The 18,282-nt window shown below is 39.2% G+C and overlaps 1 protein-coding gene across 1 annotated transcript; it reads right to left on the bottom strand.

Annotated features, from left to right (window-relative positions):
• Positions 1-5,606: 5,606 nt before the first annotated feature.
• On the bottom strand, positions 5,607-15,175 carry FETUB (fetuin B). Its single transcript, XM_069864902.1, has 7 exons — positions 14,848-15,175; positions 11,079-11,189; positions 9,596-9,683; positions 8,900-9,066; positions 7,879-7,992; positions 6,880-6,969; positions 5,607-6,421 (listed from the first exon to the last, which is right to left on the bottom strand). Exons 1-7 carry the CDS (start codon positions 15,067-15,069, stop codon positions 6,002-6,004), a joined length of 1,212 nt encoding a protein of 403 aa, XP_069721003.1. The 5' UTR covers positions 15,070-15,175; the 3' UTR covers positions 5,607-6,001.
• Positions 15,176-18,282: the final 3,107 nt, after the last annotated feature.

Below are 18,282 nucleotides of genomic sequence, written 5' to 3'. Positions count from 1 at the left end.
GTAGTAGCCTTCATAGACTACTTTAGAGAATTGCTGGTAATATTTTTTGTTTATTGAAATAATTCAGTACATACTAAGATTCATACATTTCACAGGATATCCTCTGCTAGGCAGAAAGGAGAAGATGTTGTCTCATCTTATTCAAAATCTTTTATTTGGGATAGTTTAAGATATTCTTAAAAGACAGTAATCCCTTGTCAGGGTGTGGCTGAAGTTTAAACACAAAATTCAGCCTCTGAATAAGAAAATGCAAAAGCTCAATGTGAGCCCAAAATGACAAGATCAGATTCAGATAAGAAATTTTCCAAGTCCTGGTTGATGTGAAGGGCTGAATCAAATTCTCACGGAAGAGATGCTAGCTATATAATTCACGTGGTCTCACGTCTGACATGAAAGTTTTTCTTTGACTTATATTTGTGAGAAACATTGGGTGATCATCCTTAACCTCTGCCTCAATTAATTAATCTTAATTTTTAAAAATCCAGTTTTTAGCATGTCTGGTGTCTAAGAAATCACATTTTAAAATGGATAGAGCTGAAGCAGTAGCTTTCTTCTATAATTAGTTCAGGGCATGCTTAACCTTTCCCTTCCAGTGGAAAAGCTAAATAGAGAATCTTGCAATATGGGAACCGGGAACACTCAAAACTAGTGGGAATTAGTTTAAAATGTATAAAAATGGTCTCCACACAATGGGTAGTGAACTTCTGGAACCTGTCACCACAGAAAGATATGGAGACAGACAGTATCAGCAGGGTCAAAAGTGGCTTAGAAAAGTTCATGGGCAGTTGGTCCTTATGTGGATACTAGAAGGACTAATCAAATAAGTACTCTTTTAAATCCCTAGTACAGCAATTCTGGGGAATGGGTTGCAGAAAGGAGGCAGGTCATATGTTTCTCTTAACCACAATTTTTGTCTTTGTCTTTTGTCACCATGAGAGATGTATACTGGGCTAAATGAACCACTATACTAATGCACTAGGGCATTTCTTTTGTTTATATTTCTATAATGTTTCATTATAACAATTCAGAATTTCTTCTGGAAGACTAAAAAAAAAGAGCTGAAATAAATGCTGTGTAAATAATTAAAGTCATTAGAAATATATTTAATCGGATAAAAATAAAACATACATCATTGCTGTGTTCTAAATCACACCCCCATTCATTACTTACAATACCATTTAATTTTTCAAATGGGCAGTCATATTGAAGAAAGGTATCAGATTAGGTAATTTATAACATAATTCCCTTAGTTGTCTATTGTTTGCAGATTGTTCTTTTTTTCTCTTTTTGTTCTGGGCTGTTTGTTGTGACGCCAATCATTTTCTTGACAGTGGATTATGTATTTTTTATGTGTGAGATAGGAACACTATGAATAAAGAGTAGAAAATGTACAATACCTGCAAAATTAACTGCAGAAGTAAAAGTAAGATTCTGTTCCCACTGTAGAGTTTTGTCCTTGATTTCTTTGGAAAAGAAAGATTAGACTATTATTAAAGTACAGCATGGATGAGCACTGCAGGCACAGTCAGAGCATTTAATTAAATATTGGTTGTACTTGAGTCAGTGTAATGGGTTTTTGTCATTTCTCATCCAGTTTAATATCTTTTAAAATTCTTATTTTGGTTTTGTATTTGTTGTTTGTAAGTTTTGCGTGTTGTTTTAATGAAGCTATAAACAGATTGCTGGCAGGAATAGGTATGTTTATTCAAACGTGGCATTTCTCTTGACTAGCTTATCAAAAGCTTGTTTATCTCTATGAATTTTGCCAAGGCTTGCCTTGCCACAGTAAGGAGTTGGTAATAGACATCCATACTAAAGCCCTCTCCAGAAATCTGGGAAAACATGCCAAAAATTGGCTTATCTTGCCTACTTGAAAAACAAGGTATCAAATGCTTAATAATTAGAACATCATTCCTGGAGGACAAGAAAAAGAGAGCTGACAAATAAAGGAGATAATAGGCAATAACCAATTACTCTCTTTCTAAAGTAAAGTCACAACTATTACAGAGATCTGTGATTTCCTGGGAGGATAACTGCTACGCTAGCTGACTGTTCCTTGTCTTCTGCAGCTGTGCTACGCTTGGGCTGGGATTATCAAATCACACACCTCAGTCAGTTATTCAGGTAGCAAGACCTTATCCATCTTGTAGTGTGTGCTGCTCTGCACCTGCTGCTGTTTCTGTACCTAAGCTAACAAAGACATATGTAGCTCCAATTGCTTATAGAATACTTTGCTAGATTTTCTTTACTTTTTTTTAGTCTGTGATACCTCAAGGTATCACAGGTATTCAGACCAGAGCAGCCTGATTTTACAACTTGATGAAAAAAAAATTTGCTTTGGTTATGGTCTTCAAAGCAGCAGCTGCAGTTATAGCTTCCCCTCCCTGCCTGCAGCTTATTTTTCTTTACCAGTCACCAACTTTTTTTTAATCAAACTTCTAGAAGCTTCATCATCTTGTTTATCAAATTTTGTTCAAACAGACCTTAAGTTCAAAGGCTATTTGGAGGAGCCCAACTGTCAAGTGAGCAGGTTGACGATGTAGTTACAGCAGTCCCGTTGCTTAGGAAGCCTCAAGAACTAATACAGGGAATAAAAAGAGTGACAGTACTCCTTGTTTTGTCATCTGTGTCTTTGGCTGCAATTTACTTTCTAGAAAAACACCCTAATTGTATGTTGACAACCTGAAGGAAATGTTGCAAGACTGACCTGTTTGTTGAAGTGCTTGAGAGGCTGAGGGGAAAGGTGGGGTTAAGAATCTGATGTTGAGAACAGGATCAGAGGAAGTTTGAAGGGAATAGAATTCTTCAGGGCTTGTGGCATTGTACGGTTCTTAAAACTGAAGTTTTAACTCATGATTACAAGTTGTAGCAGGTTAACATAAAGGAAGTATTGGCAACTGTTGTGATTTTTTTGTATTCATGATGCCTTACCTGTATGCAGAGATGAAGGCTAGATAATATCTGGTAAAAACATCAGCAGTTCCAGAGGTCACTGACCATTGGTTACCTGTGTCTGAATAAAAAACCTTTTCCATGTGCAACTGGAATTTTTGCTCAAATAAATATCAGACCAGGTTTTAGCTGGACGTTGCCCACATAGCAAGCTAATAATGAATGATATAATATCATAAGATCAATAAGTGTTGAAAATCTGTGAAATTAAATTGAAAATTAACTGCGAATTGTCTGCCAAAATCCCCCTGCTTCTCATCTCCAGTGGCTGGGTGGAGGGCTCCATGTGTCACTGGCCTGTTTACTGCTGGACAGAGGGAACCAGCACTTAACAGTTCACAGCCTTGGAAAGAGAAGAGAGAATTTGGATGTGACTGCAGGTATTCTATACAGCGTGCTACTGCCAGCAGTTTTGCTCAGTATGGCTGGAAAGTAAGAGACCAGACTGGAAGATGGAGAGGTTTGGCGCTATCTGGGAATGTATTTGAAAGGATTTGCTGCAGTTCTGCGTGACCAGGCTGTCACATAAAGTAAAGGATACCTGTAGCCTTTTCTGTCAGTGTAGGCTTGTTGGAGGGAGAAAGCCACAGTGCTGGCTTGTCACAGATTGGCGTAAAGCTGCTGAATCAGGAGCAGGGTTCGAAGTAATGATGACTGAACACTATCAGCTGTTAATTGTATCAATGCCACGTGGGAGTGCTGGAGTATCCAGGTATGCCCTGAGGACAGATGCATCCTCGGTCCCCTACTTGTACTTCAAGAATTGGACATTAGTTCCAGGCACCAATTATGGTAAACACTGGTGGTGGCCTAGATGACACCAAAAGCGGGTTACAGGGGGCTCTTTTTGAGCAGCCACAGTAAATAAAGGAAATGCTCAGAAACCTGCACTGTAGATAGAGTTACAACTTAGATGAACGCCCCTTATGGTATTTATTTTTAAATTGCAGAAGTCTTAGAACCCAAATCTGAGATCCAAGCTGGAGAAAGTATTGATTCAAATGTCATTTCTGAACCTTGTCTGTGGAATAGGCTCAACAATATCCAAACTGAATGTTCAAAACTGTGAATCCAGGCTTTCAGATCTTCTCTTTAACTTCCCCTATTTATGTTCACACCAACTCAATTCCATTTATCTTCACTTGCTGCTGTTGCTATTCAATTTACTATTTTAAGTGTCTGTAGTCAATAAAAGAACTAATTGAAACAGGGGATTTTTGGCTGTGGCCAGCAGCTAGTAAAACTAATTTCTTCCCTGGTACTCCTTTTGGGGAAAAGAACAGTTACATATGTTGATATGTAGTGAAACTTCCTGAGGGAGGAACAGGATGCAATTTGATGACTTGATATAAAGGGAAATAATGACACAGCCTAGAGCTCACACTGTGATAAAAATTGGATAGGATTTGAATTTTATGATTGTTGGAGAACTACCTGATTTTGAATTGCTTTCTAGTCTAAAATGAATGAAACTAAAATATGTTGAAATTCTGCACCATTTGGAATTGAAATGGAACTATTTTTGGCACAGCTGATATGTTTCACACATAATTTTTTGTCTTATTTTAATCTTTGAAGCTATTAAACTACTCCTTTATATAAAATTTATGCTTTTAAGGGTTTTGCACACTTCTTCACATTTGCAGTGAACATAACTCCATACAATATTTCAATATTATTTTTTCACTCAAAATAAAATAATACTTTTATTTATAGTAATAAAACAATACATTTTAATCAAATTTCATAATGCTAACATACTTGAACAACCATAATTTTTTGTTGAAAGGATTTGAATGGAGAAATATCATGGCATCTCTAAGGATGATTCAGCAGCATAAAAGCTTCAGAAACAATAATATTTTATTGACTTTGTTTTGAACAAATGATTTTACAGATCTAGTGGCAACTCAAGAACGGCTCTGTGTTCTCATATGAGTCCCGTAATTATTGCAAATATCAGTGTACATATGGCCACAAATGACATTTCTTTCCCGTGTTTGTTCTTCTTGTCTCCTCATTTATTTATATTTGTTATTGTCAGTACAGTTGCTGTGCCTGGCTTTAGCAAAATTGATTTTTCTTAGCTACAGGCTGTAAAGCATCCCTGTGGTTTTTATTATAAGGTAGTTAATGTGACCCATCTCAAGAAAGAATTAGGTTGATTTTGTAAATTTTTTTTTTTTTCCTGCACAGCAGGGTCAGTAAAGCTTAAGAATTAGTCTGGGCTTGATTCTCCACCAGCCAGAATTAGGTGCAGAGATTTCACACATGGGTAGCTTTTTCCACTTTCTTTAAGTGAGGGTATAAAACACTAGGAAAACAATAAACTTTCTTGAGATCTTCCATGGGAAATGCAAAAACAGGGTAAGGTCATTGCATTGCAACTAGGAGGTTAAGCCATAAAATAATAAAAAAGCACAAGCTTTTAATGCTAAACAGTGTTGAAATCCTCTTCCCTCTTTGCACACCAGTGTACCAGGGGTGACTCTGTTAGGGCCCTGAGAACATCCTCCCTTCTGGAGGCTGGGCTGAGGTCAGGGCCAACTCGGCAGCAGCACAACTTGCATGGTGATTTGGCTTCTTGTAACCTGGCTGTCATCCCTGGGTCTGCCCTGCTCGCTTCACTCAGGTACCACAGAAGAGACCCCATGCCAGCCTGGTTACCATGCTCGGCTCTGTTTCACCGTCCCTTGGGCAGCAGCCATCCCTATACTGTGCCCTGACAGACTTTTGCTACTGTGCATATTTTTTTTCTGATGCCTTTGGGCTGTCTCAGTCCTGTGAGTTCTGTTACCTCCACAGTTACCTTTCGTTCATTATCTTACTGGTGGGAGAAATTCAAGAATTAAAAGCCAAGTTCTTTTGTTGGAAAATACCCTAGTTAAATTTCTTTTTCTAATTTTTTATTGGGCTTTCTTAGAACTGAAAACTCCCAAGAAGATGACTGTAACTTGCAGTTTATTTAAAGATGTTACACAGATTGAAAGACCTGGTTGACATTGTGGCCATTATTTTATTGCAGATAGTTGAGGTGATTGAAAGCTGGCTAGACTTTAGTATTCTTTTTAGGCAGCAAAGGATGGAGGATGGAATTCATCTTCTTTGCTTGTCCTGGGCATAAGTCAGATAGAGAAAGTTCTTCGGGAAAAGGGAGAATAACTGGTCCAGAGACTGGTTTGGTCAAGTCTGGTTTGTCTGCTTTAATCTTTTCTCCATCAAGGCTGGGTATAGATCCTACAGCCTCAGATAGAATTGGCTTTCCATCTTTATGTTGATTTTGACTTTCTGTTAAGTCTGGGGAAGAGATGTCCTCAGTTGAAGGGGGTAAAATTTTAACCCAGCCCACTGTTTTTTCTAAGTGTGGGAAGAAAGGATTGGTTTCTGAAGGGAAGGCTTCTTGATGACTCTGGCTGGATTCTCCAGGTGTCTGATTAGCTTGCTGTTTCCCCTTTTCAGTGTCAGGGTCCTAAATAAGAGGCAATAAGCATTACTTATATTGAAGCTATTCCAATTTCAGAGATGAAGATCCTTCACTATAAGGATCTGCTGCAATTCCGGTCTGCAAAGACCAGCTGCAGAACAGAAGCTCAAAGACGATTGGAACTATTTCTTATGTCGGTGGAGATGAGTGAATGAAACTCCGGTAACTACACAGTTATCGCTCTTTGCATTCTCTTTGTTATTTACAGTTTCTTTGTAGAGCATTCTGAACACATTCTCTATTATTAACTCTGTACTTATTGTATTGCCTTTGTATCCAACTAGCAACAGACTGTTTCATCGTAAGAGAGATTTCTTCCTAATCTGGCCTTTCTTGAAGCTCATGTCTTTGTGAATAAGAACACTTTAAAATGGCTGGGCTTTCAAGAGTGAAATTCTTGGTTTGTATGACTCCTGCAATATTAAGATTAGATTAAGAAATACCTGCAGACTGTAGATTTCACAGGATATTGTGACAAGCTGTTTGTGTTCAAAGTGACTGTTTACTACAGAGCCTCTGCAGAAACCTATTTGCTGGAAGAAGAAAGTGCAAGCATTTTATCACATTGTGGCACTGATACATGGCTCCTATCTTGTAAAGTGATTACAAAAGAGTGAATTGTTATAGCTTCTACATCTATGTGTAGGGATAAGCAGCACGAGAAAACTTTTATTTTTGGATTGGCAAGCTTACAAAGCCAGGCAGCATTTTGAAGGAGGCTTTATGTTTGCAAAAGAGAGTTAAGTAACACGACAGTAAAAGTAAGCTGGCCACTTAAGGCCCGACTACAACAGTATGCTTATGTTCTGCTGGAGCAGAATATCCCCATGCAGGCACGTTCTGTAATAGTACATAATACCATTTTTCAGGCAAAACCAATTTCCCACCATACTAGGGAAAAAAACAATGAAAAAATGTTATTTCTGATTACTTAGCTGACCTGATTGTAGTATGGATATACTCTTGATTTGTTTTTGTTGTAGTCACGGGTGGACGAGGTGCTAAGGGGCATGGTTTAGTGTTTGATAGGAATGGTTGGACTCGATGATCCGGTGGGTCTCTTCCAACCTGGTTATTCTATGCTTCTATGATTCTTTATGCATTGTTTGTGATTTATTGTCTACGTCTGTTTACTTGGAAGAAATCCTTAAGAATTATTCCATTTTGTTAGGTGATGGCTACCCTGCCTTTTTCTAGATGGTATTTTTTTTCTGTTTTCTGTATTCATGGCCTTCTAGATAAGAATTCAAAACTTTTACTGAAATGTTTTCTCTATTCTAAAGCAGTTTGTACAACTGCAAGATAGTATAGAGCTACAACCCATAAAAACACACCTGTGGGCTTTGATTCTTGTCTGCAAAGAACCAAAGGAATAGGATAAGTATTCAGAGAGGAATCATAGAATCTGGAAAATAGGTGTTTATATAAGGAACAGTACTTACAGCTAGTTCTGATGGAAGTGGCTTGCACTTGGAGATGTCAGTGATTGTGTCATTTTTGGAACAGGATGTCTCCTGTATTAAAAACTCTACAAAATGTGCAGGACCGACGACCCACTGTTAATGATTGAGACCAGTGTCAGTTAGATCTTGTGCATGTGTCAGGAAAAAAGAAGAATCTTACAGACCTTGAATAAACTCATGCTAAGTGTGGAATGAGCAGGTTGTGCTTAGGACATTACTGTTAGTTATAATACAGGAGAATGGGGGCGGTGGTGTGTTTGGGGTTTTTTTGGGGTTTTTTGTGTTTTTTTTCTGGCAGTGTTGTTTTATTGGCTGGTTGTTATAGTTGAAATGACTTTGGTTTTTTTAACAAGCTAGCATCCACACAGAGCTACATATCCAAAGACCTTGTTGATCACTTCTGGCTGTTTAATGAACAGGTTAACTTTTTCTGTTTCTGGAATGTAAGTACCTCAGGGCTGGAAGATGGGAGTGGGTAATATCTAACAGTTTGAGAAAAAAGTGTTAAACCCACTTTGTTATCTATACATAACAGATTTTAGAGAGACTAGATATTACTATAGTAAACAAACAGGATTAGCCAGAAGACCATTAACTCTGTGTTAGTCTAAAATTAGTATTAAATCATGTTTAAACTTATTCAGTAAATTACAGGTATATGTTGGAAGATTGCGACTGTGCTTTATTAAATACTTTCCATTAGGGAGTCACTAATTCATTGTGGTGGTAGAAGAAAGAGTTCACAATGAACCGTTCCTAAACTTTGGAACACAACTATGTGTCTTGAGTTTTGCATAAAGCTCTTTTTGAAAAAAATGGAGTCAATGTCTTGGATCAATGCAGGGCCTCGATTCCCAGGAGAATTCTGCATGGAAGTATTCTCTGTACTAGACAGATACAAATTCTAAAGAATCTGTAAGGCATAACAAATCATACGAGGTATAACAGGTGGATTCATACTTCTTGAGGGCTAAAGCAAGCCAGATAACCCTTGGCTTACCTGCATTGAAGCTCTTGTGATATTGAGGACAGAGAAATAATGAGTTTGTTCACTCTCTTCATTGAATTTGTCAAGGCTTTGAACAGCAGTCTCCAAATATTTGGGCTCGGTTGGACTGTCATCAACTGGGCAGTCGGGACATACTGACCAAATATATCTGGGTGGAACTTTTTATTCAAACAAAACAATGCCATTAGAGGAAGCATAATCATAAAAGCATGCTGATAGTGGAGGTCACGTTAAATGAATCTAAGGCCCCAACCTGACCCCCTTGTCCTCCACTTCCATGGAGTAACAATGTATGGTTTGAGTCATGCAAAGATTTTGAATCTTTATGAATTTGCAGGCCCGTAAAAATGTTGTAGTGGAGGCAGAGACACTGCAGAATAAAAGCCCACTAACAGGGGCTCGCTGTTTTTCCTTGCCTTTCACAAACCACCTTTTTGGATCAGAGGCTAAAAGCCAATATAGAAGTTCTTTTGGGGTTTTCAGAGGCGAAAACAATTATTACTACACTGCTTTGAATTGCAAGACCACACTGGACTTCTGGTCACTGACTTGAGAAAATTAGGGCAGCTGAAAGTTAATGGAGATACTGTGGTTCCATAATTATAATAAAAATTTCAAGTAATGCCCTATGGCAAAGAGTGTTTTTCCAGTCCTATTTTAAAGTAAGTGTGTTACATAAAGACTTACCTGGTCGTAAAATGCACTCATAAGTATTCAGATGAGCAATATTTCTTGCCTGATTAATGTAGATAATTGCTTTGCATTGACCATAAACCTGAAACAATATAAACATTTAGAAACAATTAATTTTGTATTCTTTGCATTGATCAACAGACACCTGGACAGCGAGTGGTTAATTTTCTCCTTGCAGTCATGAAATTTCTTTCAAGAAGAAAGTTGTGATAATACTAAGATTGCAAGGAAGCACATTTCTAAGTATCTCCTTTAAAAATAAAAGGCCAGATCTCCTGGTGTAATGCTGAGCTGTAGAGGTGCGGTGCTTCTCTGCAGGATGGCCAACTCAAGGCCACTCTCCTGGCAGCTAAGAAGTGTCCAGGTGCCCCAGAGTGCTCTCCTTGACCAGGCCCCCACACTGGGAACTAGGTCTGTGTCTAGAACCCAGAAAGCTTAAACCTGGAGTTCAGCTCAGGCTGTCTGGATCTGACCACCTGTCTTCCATCTCCCCCTTCTCCCTGTGTCCATAGTAAGGTAGGGTGGTGGCAGGAAAGATCCTAAATCAGTTTTATGGCACAGTAAAATCACCCTTGCACACAAAGAAACTCTAATTTTGTGGCAGAAAAAAATATTGGCCTATGAATATCCATTGCGCCTCTGTTTTTAGAAGCTGGATGTATATTCTCTCAGCGCTTCTTAAATATTGCCACACGTGTGATCAAGGCCTCTAGGACATACATTTTTTGACTTCATAGAAGCCGTAGCGACCATATATTCTTTACACCCTTTTCCTACTGAAAGCACAGTGAGCAGAGTTCTTTTTATTTTTTTCCCATTTTTTCATTTAAAAATGAAAACTGATTGACCACAGAAGCAGACCAGGACAATTTAATCATAACTTCATTTTTTCCCATGTGAAGCTTCTTTCTTGACATTTGTCATTTATTGAAGTTGGGGTTTTTTTCACTTGTTCAGAATAGTTTCAGTCACCTGTAGCAACAGTCTTAAATCACTTTCTGTCTTTGCAGCTTATCTTGCTGAGCTTTCTTTTTTCTTCTCTTTCAGGATGATTTTTTTTTCAAAGTTGTCAGAATAAAAATGGAATAAAACTAAACCAAAAATCACATGTTATATAAAAGTGAGTTTCTTTTATTCCTTTCCTGATGGGCTGTCTTTAAAATAGACCTTTGCAGGGTTGCTATATAAACTAAACCATTTATTCTAAATACTGTCCTAGTATGGCGATTCAGTTACATCTGCTTACCTGCTCTAGTCAAAAACTTTCTTTTAATTTTCATTATTTAAATAAATTTTAATAGTCTATAAACTGATTAGAAAGTACAGAGGAAAACTGTGGGTACAGATAAAAAATTTGGTTTGATTTCTTCTAAGATCTTCTGCCTACTTAAAGTGCCTGTGAAGGGCTTTTGCTGTCATCAGTAGTACCAGAGTAGCTCACCATACCTGAGATTAAATAAGAAAATAAAATCCTTACAGTTGTATGAACAGATCTGGCTTTACAGTTCTTCCACAACTTTTTGCTGAGTACATGACATTCGGTATCTACTACATCCAAAATGAGATAGAAGACAGAACCAGTGATCCCCTGAAAACAAAAAAAGAAACAGTCGTATTCTGGTTTTGTATAGAAGAAAGTGGGGACACATAAAAGGCAAAGATGGAGAAGCACAAAACATACAGGTGGGACACACAGATATCTTGAAAACTGTCTGTGGGACAAATTCTCAATGGTGTTGAAGTAGATGAGATTCAGGCCCTGTTAGAGCAGGCTTGGTCATGCATCTAGCCAGCTTTACTTAAAGAACAGCCTTTTAGTGTCAGTTTTATCTTTCCAATTCTGGTACTAGCCAGAACCCAAGTTTAAGTGCTAAACATGGTGATGTTTCCATCATCAACTGCATTTTATGATGAGATTTAAAAGGCAGGTTATTTTGCCTTCAGTAAGAATGAGATGATAAATACCACAAATAATAAAAAACTGCTGACATGGAACATTCACAGCAGGCATTAGAAACTGAAATTTCTTATTTCTTAGAGTGGCATCATCTTCAACTGCAGATGCTTTGCGCTTAGTGTAAAGAGGCAATGACTGTATTAATGCAGACAACAAAACTATTATCTCTGATATTAGCAAGTGCCATGTGAGAGACCTTGTATATCTACATGTCTGTCTCTGACTTACTTAAAGCTTCAGCCTAGTGCTTGAGTTCTGAGCCTGTGCCTAAGTCAAGAAACCTTTATTCAGTTCCCTGCAGTGCAGGTGCACAAAGCAGTTAGGGCTCAGCTTTCGGGGAAACATGTTTCCATGTGAGAGGAACACGGAGTCTAGAAGTACAGCTCCATAAATCCAGTGATTACATCATGTAGCACAGAAAGATGAGATACTGCATGGTGCATCTTCTGATTCTGCTTCTACTGTAGATATGAGTAAGCACCATTCCAGGATATTTATCAAGAATACAGCTTAGTAGGATCATATTTTATTTTATGTAGTGGAAAGCTGGAAAGAAAGCAGTTGTCATTCATACATCCGAAAGAACTTAGATGTGAGTGTTAGCTGCATGTTTAGACTGAAACTGTGTCTTTGCTGAAGAGCACTGTATGCAGGGGCATGGCAGTATCCCCACACCTGGCTGCATAGATCCTTCTGTGAAAGGAACTAATCACAATTTTCTGCTTATGTACAAGGTACCTAAAACACATGGTTGATGTGTCTCCTTAGCATGATAGCTAATGTAGGCTAAATCAGTAACAGCAAGTTAAGGCTGGTCAAAGAGTATTTGCTGAAAACGCATTTTTTGAGTAGTGCAACATTTGGTATAAACTTCCAACTATAAATATATGCTCTCTAAGAAAAAAAACATCACTAAGGCTATCCTGCATGATGAATAGCCAAGGAAAATGTGTATCTTTAAGGAGTCCTGAAGTTAGGGCTGGTGACTCAAGCTTTCAAGTTGGTTGTTCAAGTATTCTGGAGACAAAACCACACACATATCTCATTAAAGAAATGTTCTTGCAATCAGTTGTGTTTGGTGTTAGATGGGTTTACTCAGCTGAACCAAGAAGGCTAATTGTAAAGCTTGATGATCTTGGAAATACTAAATGCAACCAGGGTGGACCCAACTCTATTTCCTGTTGCCTATAGCTCTCTTTTGTAATATTGGCTTTATACGTAGATGAGGTTATTACAAAAACTCCACATCATTTTGTCTACCTGCCTCTGTATGTATCATCCTCCACTGGGGAAAGGATAATTTGGGGTTTATTCAGATCTCAGCATATCTCTGAAAGTGTCATCATCCTTATTTTAATTTTCATTAAAAGACCGTTAGGCAAAGGCCTTTTGATATCTGCTTAATATTGAATAAGAGCTTCTATCTTTTCTGCATAGCCAAAAAATTCCTTTCTTCAGTGCTGGTGATGCTAGGATTGCCACTGCAATACGTATTGAGGAGCCTGGGAGCCAGAAGATGTGCAGCAGGAGCACAGCATCACCTTTGTGGCAGGGTGACCTGATGCAAGGGAAAGAAATAAAATATTTTGGCATGCTTTGTAATTTTGGTTAGGTGCCTGGCAATGAAGATAATAATGAGTATCTTGTATGAAAGAAAAACTCTGTCCTACTTGCATATAAGTTAACAGCAGATGGCTCATTAGTTTCAATTAGAGCAAAAGTGAACTACAGTTTGCTTAAGGGCAGATTTGAATTTGAAGTAACTTTGAAAATACTTTTATCCTGAGTATCAGTTATAAAATGGGAGGAAACACCACTGACTGATAATATATTTGTTTTGAGAGGAATAGAAGTTTGCATAAGGTTGTTACTGTCCGTGAGTATCCCTGACACAGCTGACTGCGACTTGTATACTCAGTCCCAGCAGAAGCAAAAATGTGACAATGAGCTTAGATTTTCTAGTGTGTTATTCCAGTGTTTTGAAACACCTTATTTACAGGTGAAGCATGTTAGATGGAAAAAGTAAGAATAGAATTAAATTAAACTCTCAAATAAAGAAAGAGCAAAGTATGCCCTGAGGCAATATGTAGAGTTGCTAGGGAATTAAGTGGCAGACCAAATCACAAACAAGGCCCAAAATTCTGAGGTATACTTGGCACAGGTGATGGGACAAGCAGGGAGATGAATGACGTGTTTTACAGCATGTCTGCACTCACTGTGCTGCACTCTGTGGTGGTCATAGGAGTGTTCTAATTATTGTCAGTAGAAAATAGCCCTAGGGTCAAGGGGCTAAATACCTAACTCCATGACTGGTGATGGGGGTTTGGGGACAGCTTAGAGACATCCCATGTGGAAAAATTTCTCAAGAGACCTGATCCAGTTGCTTCGTGGGCACATCAAAATAGAGAATATAACGCAAAGCACAGTGAAGTGTGCATCTTTAGTCATGAGATCTCAGATTGCTGGAGGCAACAGTGTGTCTGCAGAAACTATGTCCTTGTGAGAGCAGCAGGAAATACTGTCATATCCTTGCCAGTACAGATATTTAAACATCTGGCTGTGAGAAAATCATCTTTAGGTAAGAGTATGGGAGGCGAGCAAGCAAGGCAAGGAAAGTTAGTAGCATGCTTCCACAGTGCCTTATGTGTTGTAGGTGTTGTGCATTCATTTCAGGTTGTCCCTGGCTAGTGCCAGTAGATTCAGATATTGTAACACAAAATAGTAATAAATTAAACACATATAGAGAAATAAGAGACTTGAGGATTTGACAGTGATATTCCGTATGTATTTGCAGGGTGATTTTTGCAGTTGAACTGGTTTCAGATTCCTTCTGGAGAATGAGTCATCATTCAGAGATCTGTGAAGGAACTCCCTGGTCCCAAGCTGGATGTGTTTACACCTGTTAGTGCTTATATCTTTTGTGCAAAACGTGCAATGACTTAATAGACTTTGCACTCCAACTGCTCAAGGCAGTGGGAGGAAGGTGTAAAATGAAATTAAATCAGAGCAGTGGTGTTTCATACCAAATCTGAACTGATGCCTGGAGCTATTCCACGGGCAGGCAGCAGAGAATCGTGCCTGAGCTTTCCTCTCTAATTGCCCACAGTAGTGATGCAACTGTTTCTAGTCATCTGTGCATAAAGTTGATGTGGCCTCTGGAGTCTTGTGAATGTAACTTTACCCTTGCCTTTTGAAATTTTTCTTAGTTTGAGTAGATATTGCTAAGGAACAGTGATAGACATAGGGTTCTTCATGGGACAAACAGGTACAGAACAGGCAGGTAACTTACCTGAGGATGTTCTTGGACACTGAAAATTCGGTAGAGACTGAATATGTAGCCCTCTTTTCGGTCAGCATTGATCTGGCGAAGAGCCAGATCTGCAGCCTCCTGTACTGCAGTGTCATCACAGGTCGGGGAAAGCAATGCCGTTGATGCTTCTCTGGCAGGAGGAGAAGCAGTGCAGCAGCAAAGCGCCTGTATGCCAAAGAGCAGTGAAACAAGTAAAACCATTCCGCTTAGAAAAACAGTGCTGCAGATCAGAATGGTAGATCAGTATGTAGGGGCTGAGACCTGCGTGAAATAGCTGACTTTTGCAATGGAGCTGTTTCTTTTTATGAACTTGTGTCCTCTTTTTATTTCATACTGACCATCACCTTTAAACCTACAGCCGTAACAGCAAACATGTAGTCAATAATTACAAGGTTTTATGAAAGTGTTGTCGCTCCCTCTGAGACCAGAGAGCATTTTCTCCTTCTGGCTTTACATCCCCAATTTGGACTTCACTGGGCAGATCGTATAACCTTGACTTCATCACAGGGAGAAGGCTATACACACAGAGATGCTTTATTAAGAGACAAGAATTGCTTAAATAAACCTACATGCAGGACAGGTCTGGCTCCAGTTCTGTTGTCAGTGATTCAGTTCTTTTCCCAAACAAGTCAATGACGGGAACTGGATAAGGGCCACAAGGCTGACTTATTTTACATTTTGTATTTGTTAAACGCTAATTGTAAACAAATATGCTGTCTGTTATTGCAGTCACTTTGTTTGGGACAGAAAGCCTGATTATGTTTCATTGTTTCATTTCTACTCAGTTGGATACCTACAGATGAATGTTAGCCCCTAGCCCAGGCCAAGCCAGAAAGATGCAGTCCACATCCAGACAAAAAGCCTGTGGATAAACGGCCTGCTCAAGCCATTAAATAGTCTTGGATAACATGGTAACAAAGCAACGTAAAGAATTAGCAGCTTCATCATGTTGTCTGCCTTTAAGCAGAAATTTGCACTATGTTTATTTGGGACTTAACATTCCCTGAATATAGTGCCATGGACATCTGAAGTTTTATTCTTGCCCCAAAGACTTGAATTCTGTTGGTGGGACGGTGCAAAACGAGTTGCTGTAAGAGGCTGGAAGAAAAGGACATTAGTAAGTGTAGTAAGTATACCAGAGATATCAAAATGGTCTTCTGTTGTCGAAGGCTCTGTTTCAGGATTTGTTCCCTGTCAATGACTTGGCTCCAGCCTTGACTTTTGTTGCCTAAAATTCTCAATTTATTCACGCTTGCCAGGTATTTGATCCCCTCTCTCTGATTTCCCTGAGCTCTGGACATCTCCTGTTTCATCCCATCTTCCCGCAACTTCTGACTTTGTTCTCTCTGCCACATTGTGCAGAGTAGTTTCTAAACTTGCCAACATTACATGTTGCTTTTGTTGCCAAAGAGCAAGTATTATTTCCTTTTGTCCCCTCCCATTTTAATATTTTGGCTGCACCTGGTTTCAGCCCCTGCCTGGCAATGCCTAGCTTTGTATTCCTGTGGGTTCAAAAGCAGGTACAGTTGCATGTGAACTCTACCACTAATTGTAACATGCTGCTGTGATTTTATTGCCTGAGAACAAAAGTTAGTAATGAAGTAAGAACCGTCGGAAATTATATGCTGAGAGTGGAGAGGAGAGGCAGGTGGCTTGTAAGAAAGTTAAGGACTGGGGCTGATTACACTGTCCTGGTGCCAGAGGCCTGAAGGGGAGTATCAAGGACAACTTCTTAAAGGAGAGAGAGCATGTAATGTAAACTAAAGAGTGAACTGCCTTTGTTAGATTTCTTGTAGCCGGTGCCTTCCTCCTTACGCCACCTCTTGCTCTTTATTTTTTAATTTTTTTTTTTGCCTGTAAATTATTCTTTTTGTACTTTGAATCAAGGAAAATGGCTGTAGGTCTGAGGAACAAAGGAAACTGGTCCAGAGCGACGCTATTTTAATTATTTTAGCAGTGCTCTGCTTTCATTCCTTTTCAGCAACAATAAATAATGCAATCCTAATGTGACTGGAGACTCTGACTTTCAGGGGGAGCCATTCGCTGGCTCAGCTGTTCCCTCTAAAGCATCACAGATCACTTACTAAGCTCTGCAGGTTCATTCATACCTTCAGCTTATCCCTTCACTGCTGAATGTGGAGGTTGATTTGCCAGCTGAGAAGCTGCACTGTGGCCACTATTGATTCTCGAGTGATTTGCTGGGTACAGATGAAAAATGGTCATGGAAAATTCTGCCTGGAGAAACTGTAGTTTGAAGTGACAGTAGTGTGCCTTGCGGCCAACTTGTCAGGAACTCTGTGCTAGAGACAAGGGGAATAGCTGTGCAAGTAGCTGTTAGCTTAAAGATCTGGAGAAGTAACAACCACCATTACTTGTAAAGTATCCCAGTGAAAGTCACTGATTTTCTGTTTAAGGGCAGTTCTGCAGTATTTCACCTTGAGAGGTCCAAGAATCTGAGTCACCATTTCCCTGGCCCTTGTTTTCCCGTCATGGGAGTCTCTGTGATCACAACTATCTGCTGACTTTTAAGGTTGCCCCTGTTTTGAGTGAAGAAGTGCAAGTGAAGGACGTAACTGTCTCTCTTTAATACTACTGTAAAAATACTACTGGGTTAAAATTTTATGTATTGTCACTTTTTTTTTTTTTAACTGGTGGTATAAAGAATCACAACTCTTCAGCCTAGCAGTGCTCAAAGCATGTTCATCTGGGAGGCAGCAGAACCTATCCCAGGGAATCTCCGTAGAAAGCTGGATGGGATTACACATACAGCCTGGAAGACCTGCAAAAGCACTGGGTCTGAAACATTTCTAAAAAGACTGTGTTTGGTGGCAGGGGTGGAAAGCTCAGCTAGCTGGACAGAAGGGGCACATGGCTGCTAAACTGACACATCTCATGTGTCACCAGTGGTTTTGCAAACTCGGGGAGAGAGGTAATGTGTGGACTGTATCTTGGAAGGAAGGGATACAACAGATGAATGTTGAGAAACTCTGCCGTAGCCATAGTACAGGAACAGCAGAAGTAGCAATGCAGTCTTGCTCACATTGTTCCCTGTGCCTGGGAATGCTTCCCTTGTGGCTACGGGATAATAACTCCTTTTCTTTTCCTTACAGTACATGGCATTTCTATGGGGATGGGTGCCAGTTAGTATTGGCTGTGTTGCTGCCTCTTATAATGGGGAATTGTTGTATGCCTGACTCTATTCTTTGTACTTTTCCTTCCACTGGAAAGGAAAAAAATCTCTGTTGAAGTAGCTGACCACAGAACATGGGCAGAGCTGGGAAATCTGAGCATGTCCAGCCAAAGCAGCACATGAAGCACATGTGCTTTAGCAAAACAGGGTTTGAAAAAGCTAAGAAAAATTGTTAGCCAGTGATTCATACCTGATGAAACTATTCATTCTGTTTTTCAGGGAAG

Source organism: Phaenicophaeus curvirostris, chromosome 10 (assembly GCF_032191515.1).
Source record: "Phaenicophaeus curvirostris isolate KB17595 chromosome 10, BPBGC_Pcur_1.0, whole genome shotgun sequence".
NCBI lineage: Eukaryota > Metazoa > Chordata > Aves > Cuculiformes > Cuculidae > Phaenicophaeus > Phaenicophaeus curvirostris.
Note: the sequence above shows the minus strand (reverse complement) of the source record. Positions and strands in the feature narration are given on the sequence as shown.

Excerpts from the sequence above, each read along its gene's own strand:
- FETUB (XM_069864902.1), bottom strand. The coding sequence starts at position 15,069 with ATGGTTTTACTTGTTTCACTGCTCTTTGGCATACAGGCGCTTTGCTGC. Across the intron at positions 11,190-14,847 it reads GTGTCCAAGAACATCCTCAG|GGGATCACTGGTTCTGTCTT; the intron begins GTAAGTTACCTG and ends TTTTGTTTTCAG. Across the intron at positions 6,970-7,878 it reads CACTTCCATCAGAACTAGCT|CAAATAGGTTTCTGCAGAGG; the intron begins GTAAGTACTGTT and ends TTCTTCTTCCAG.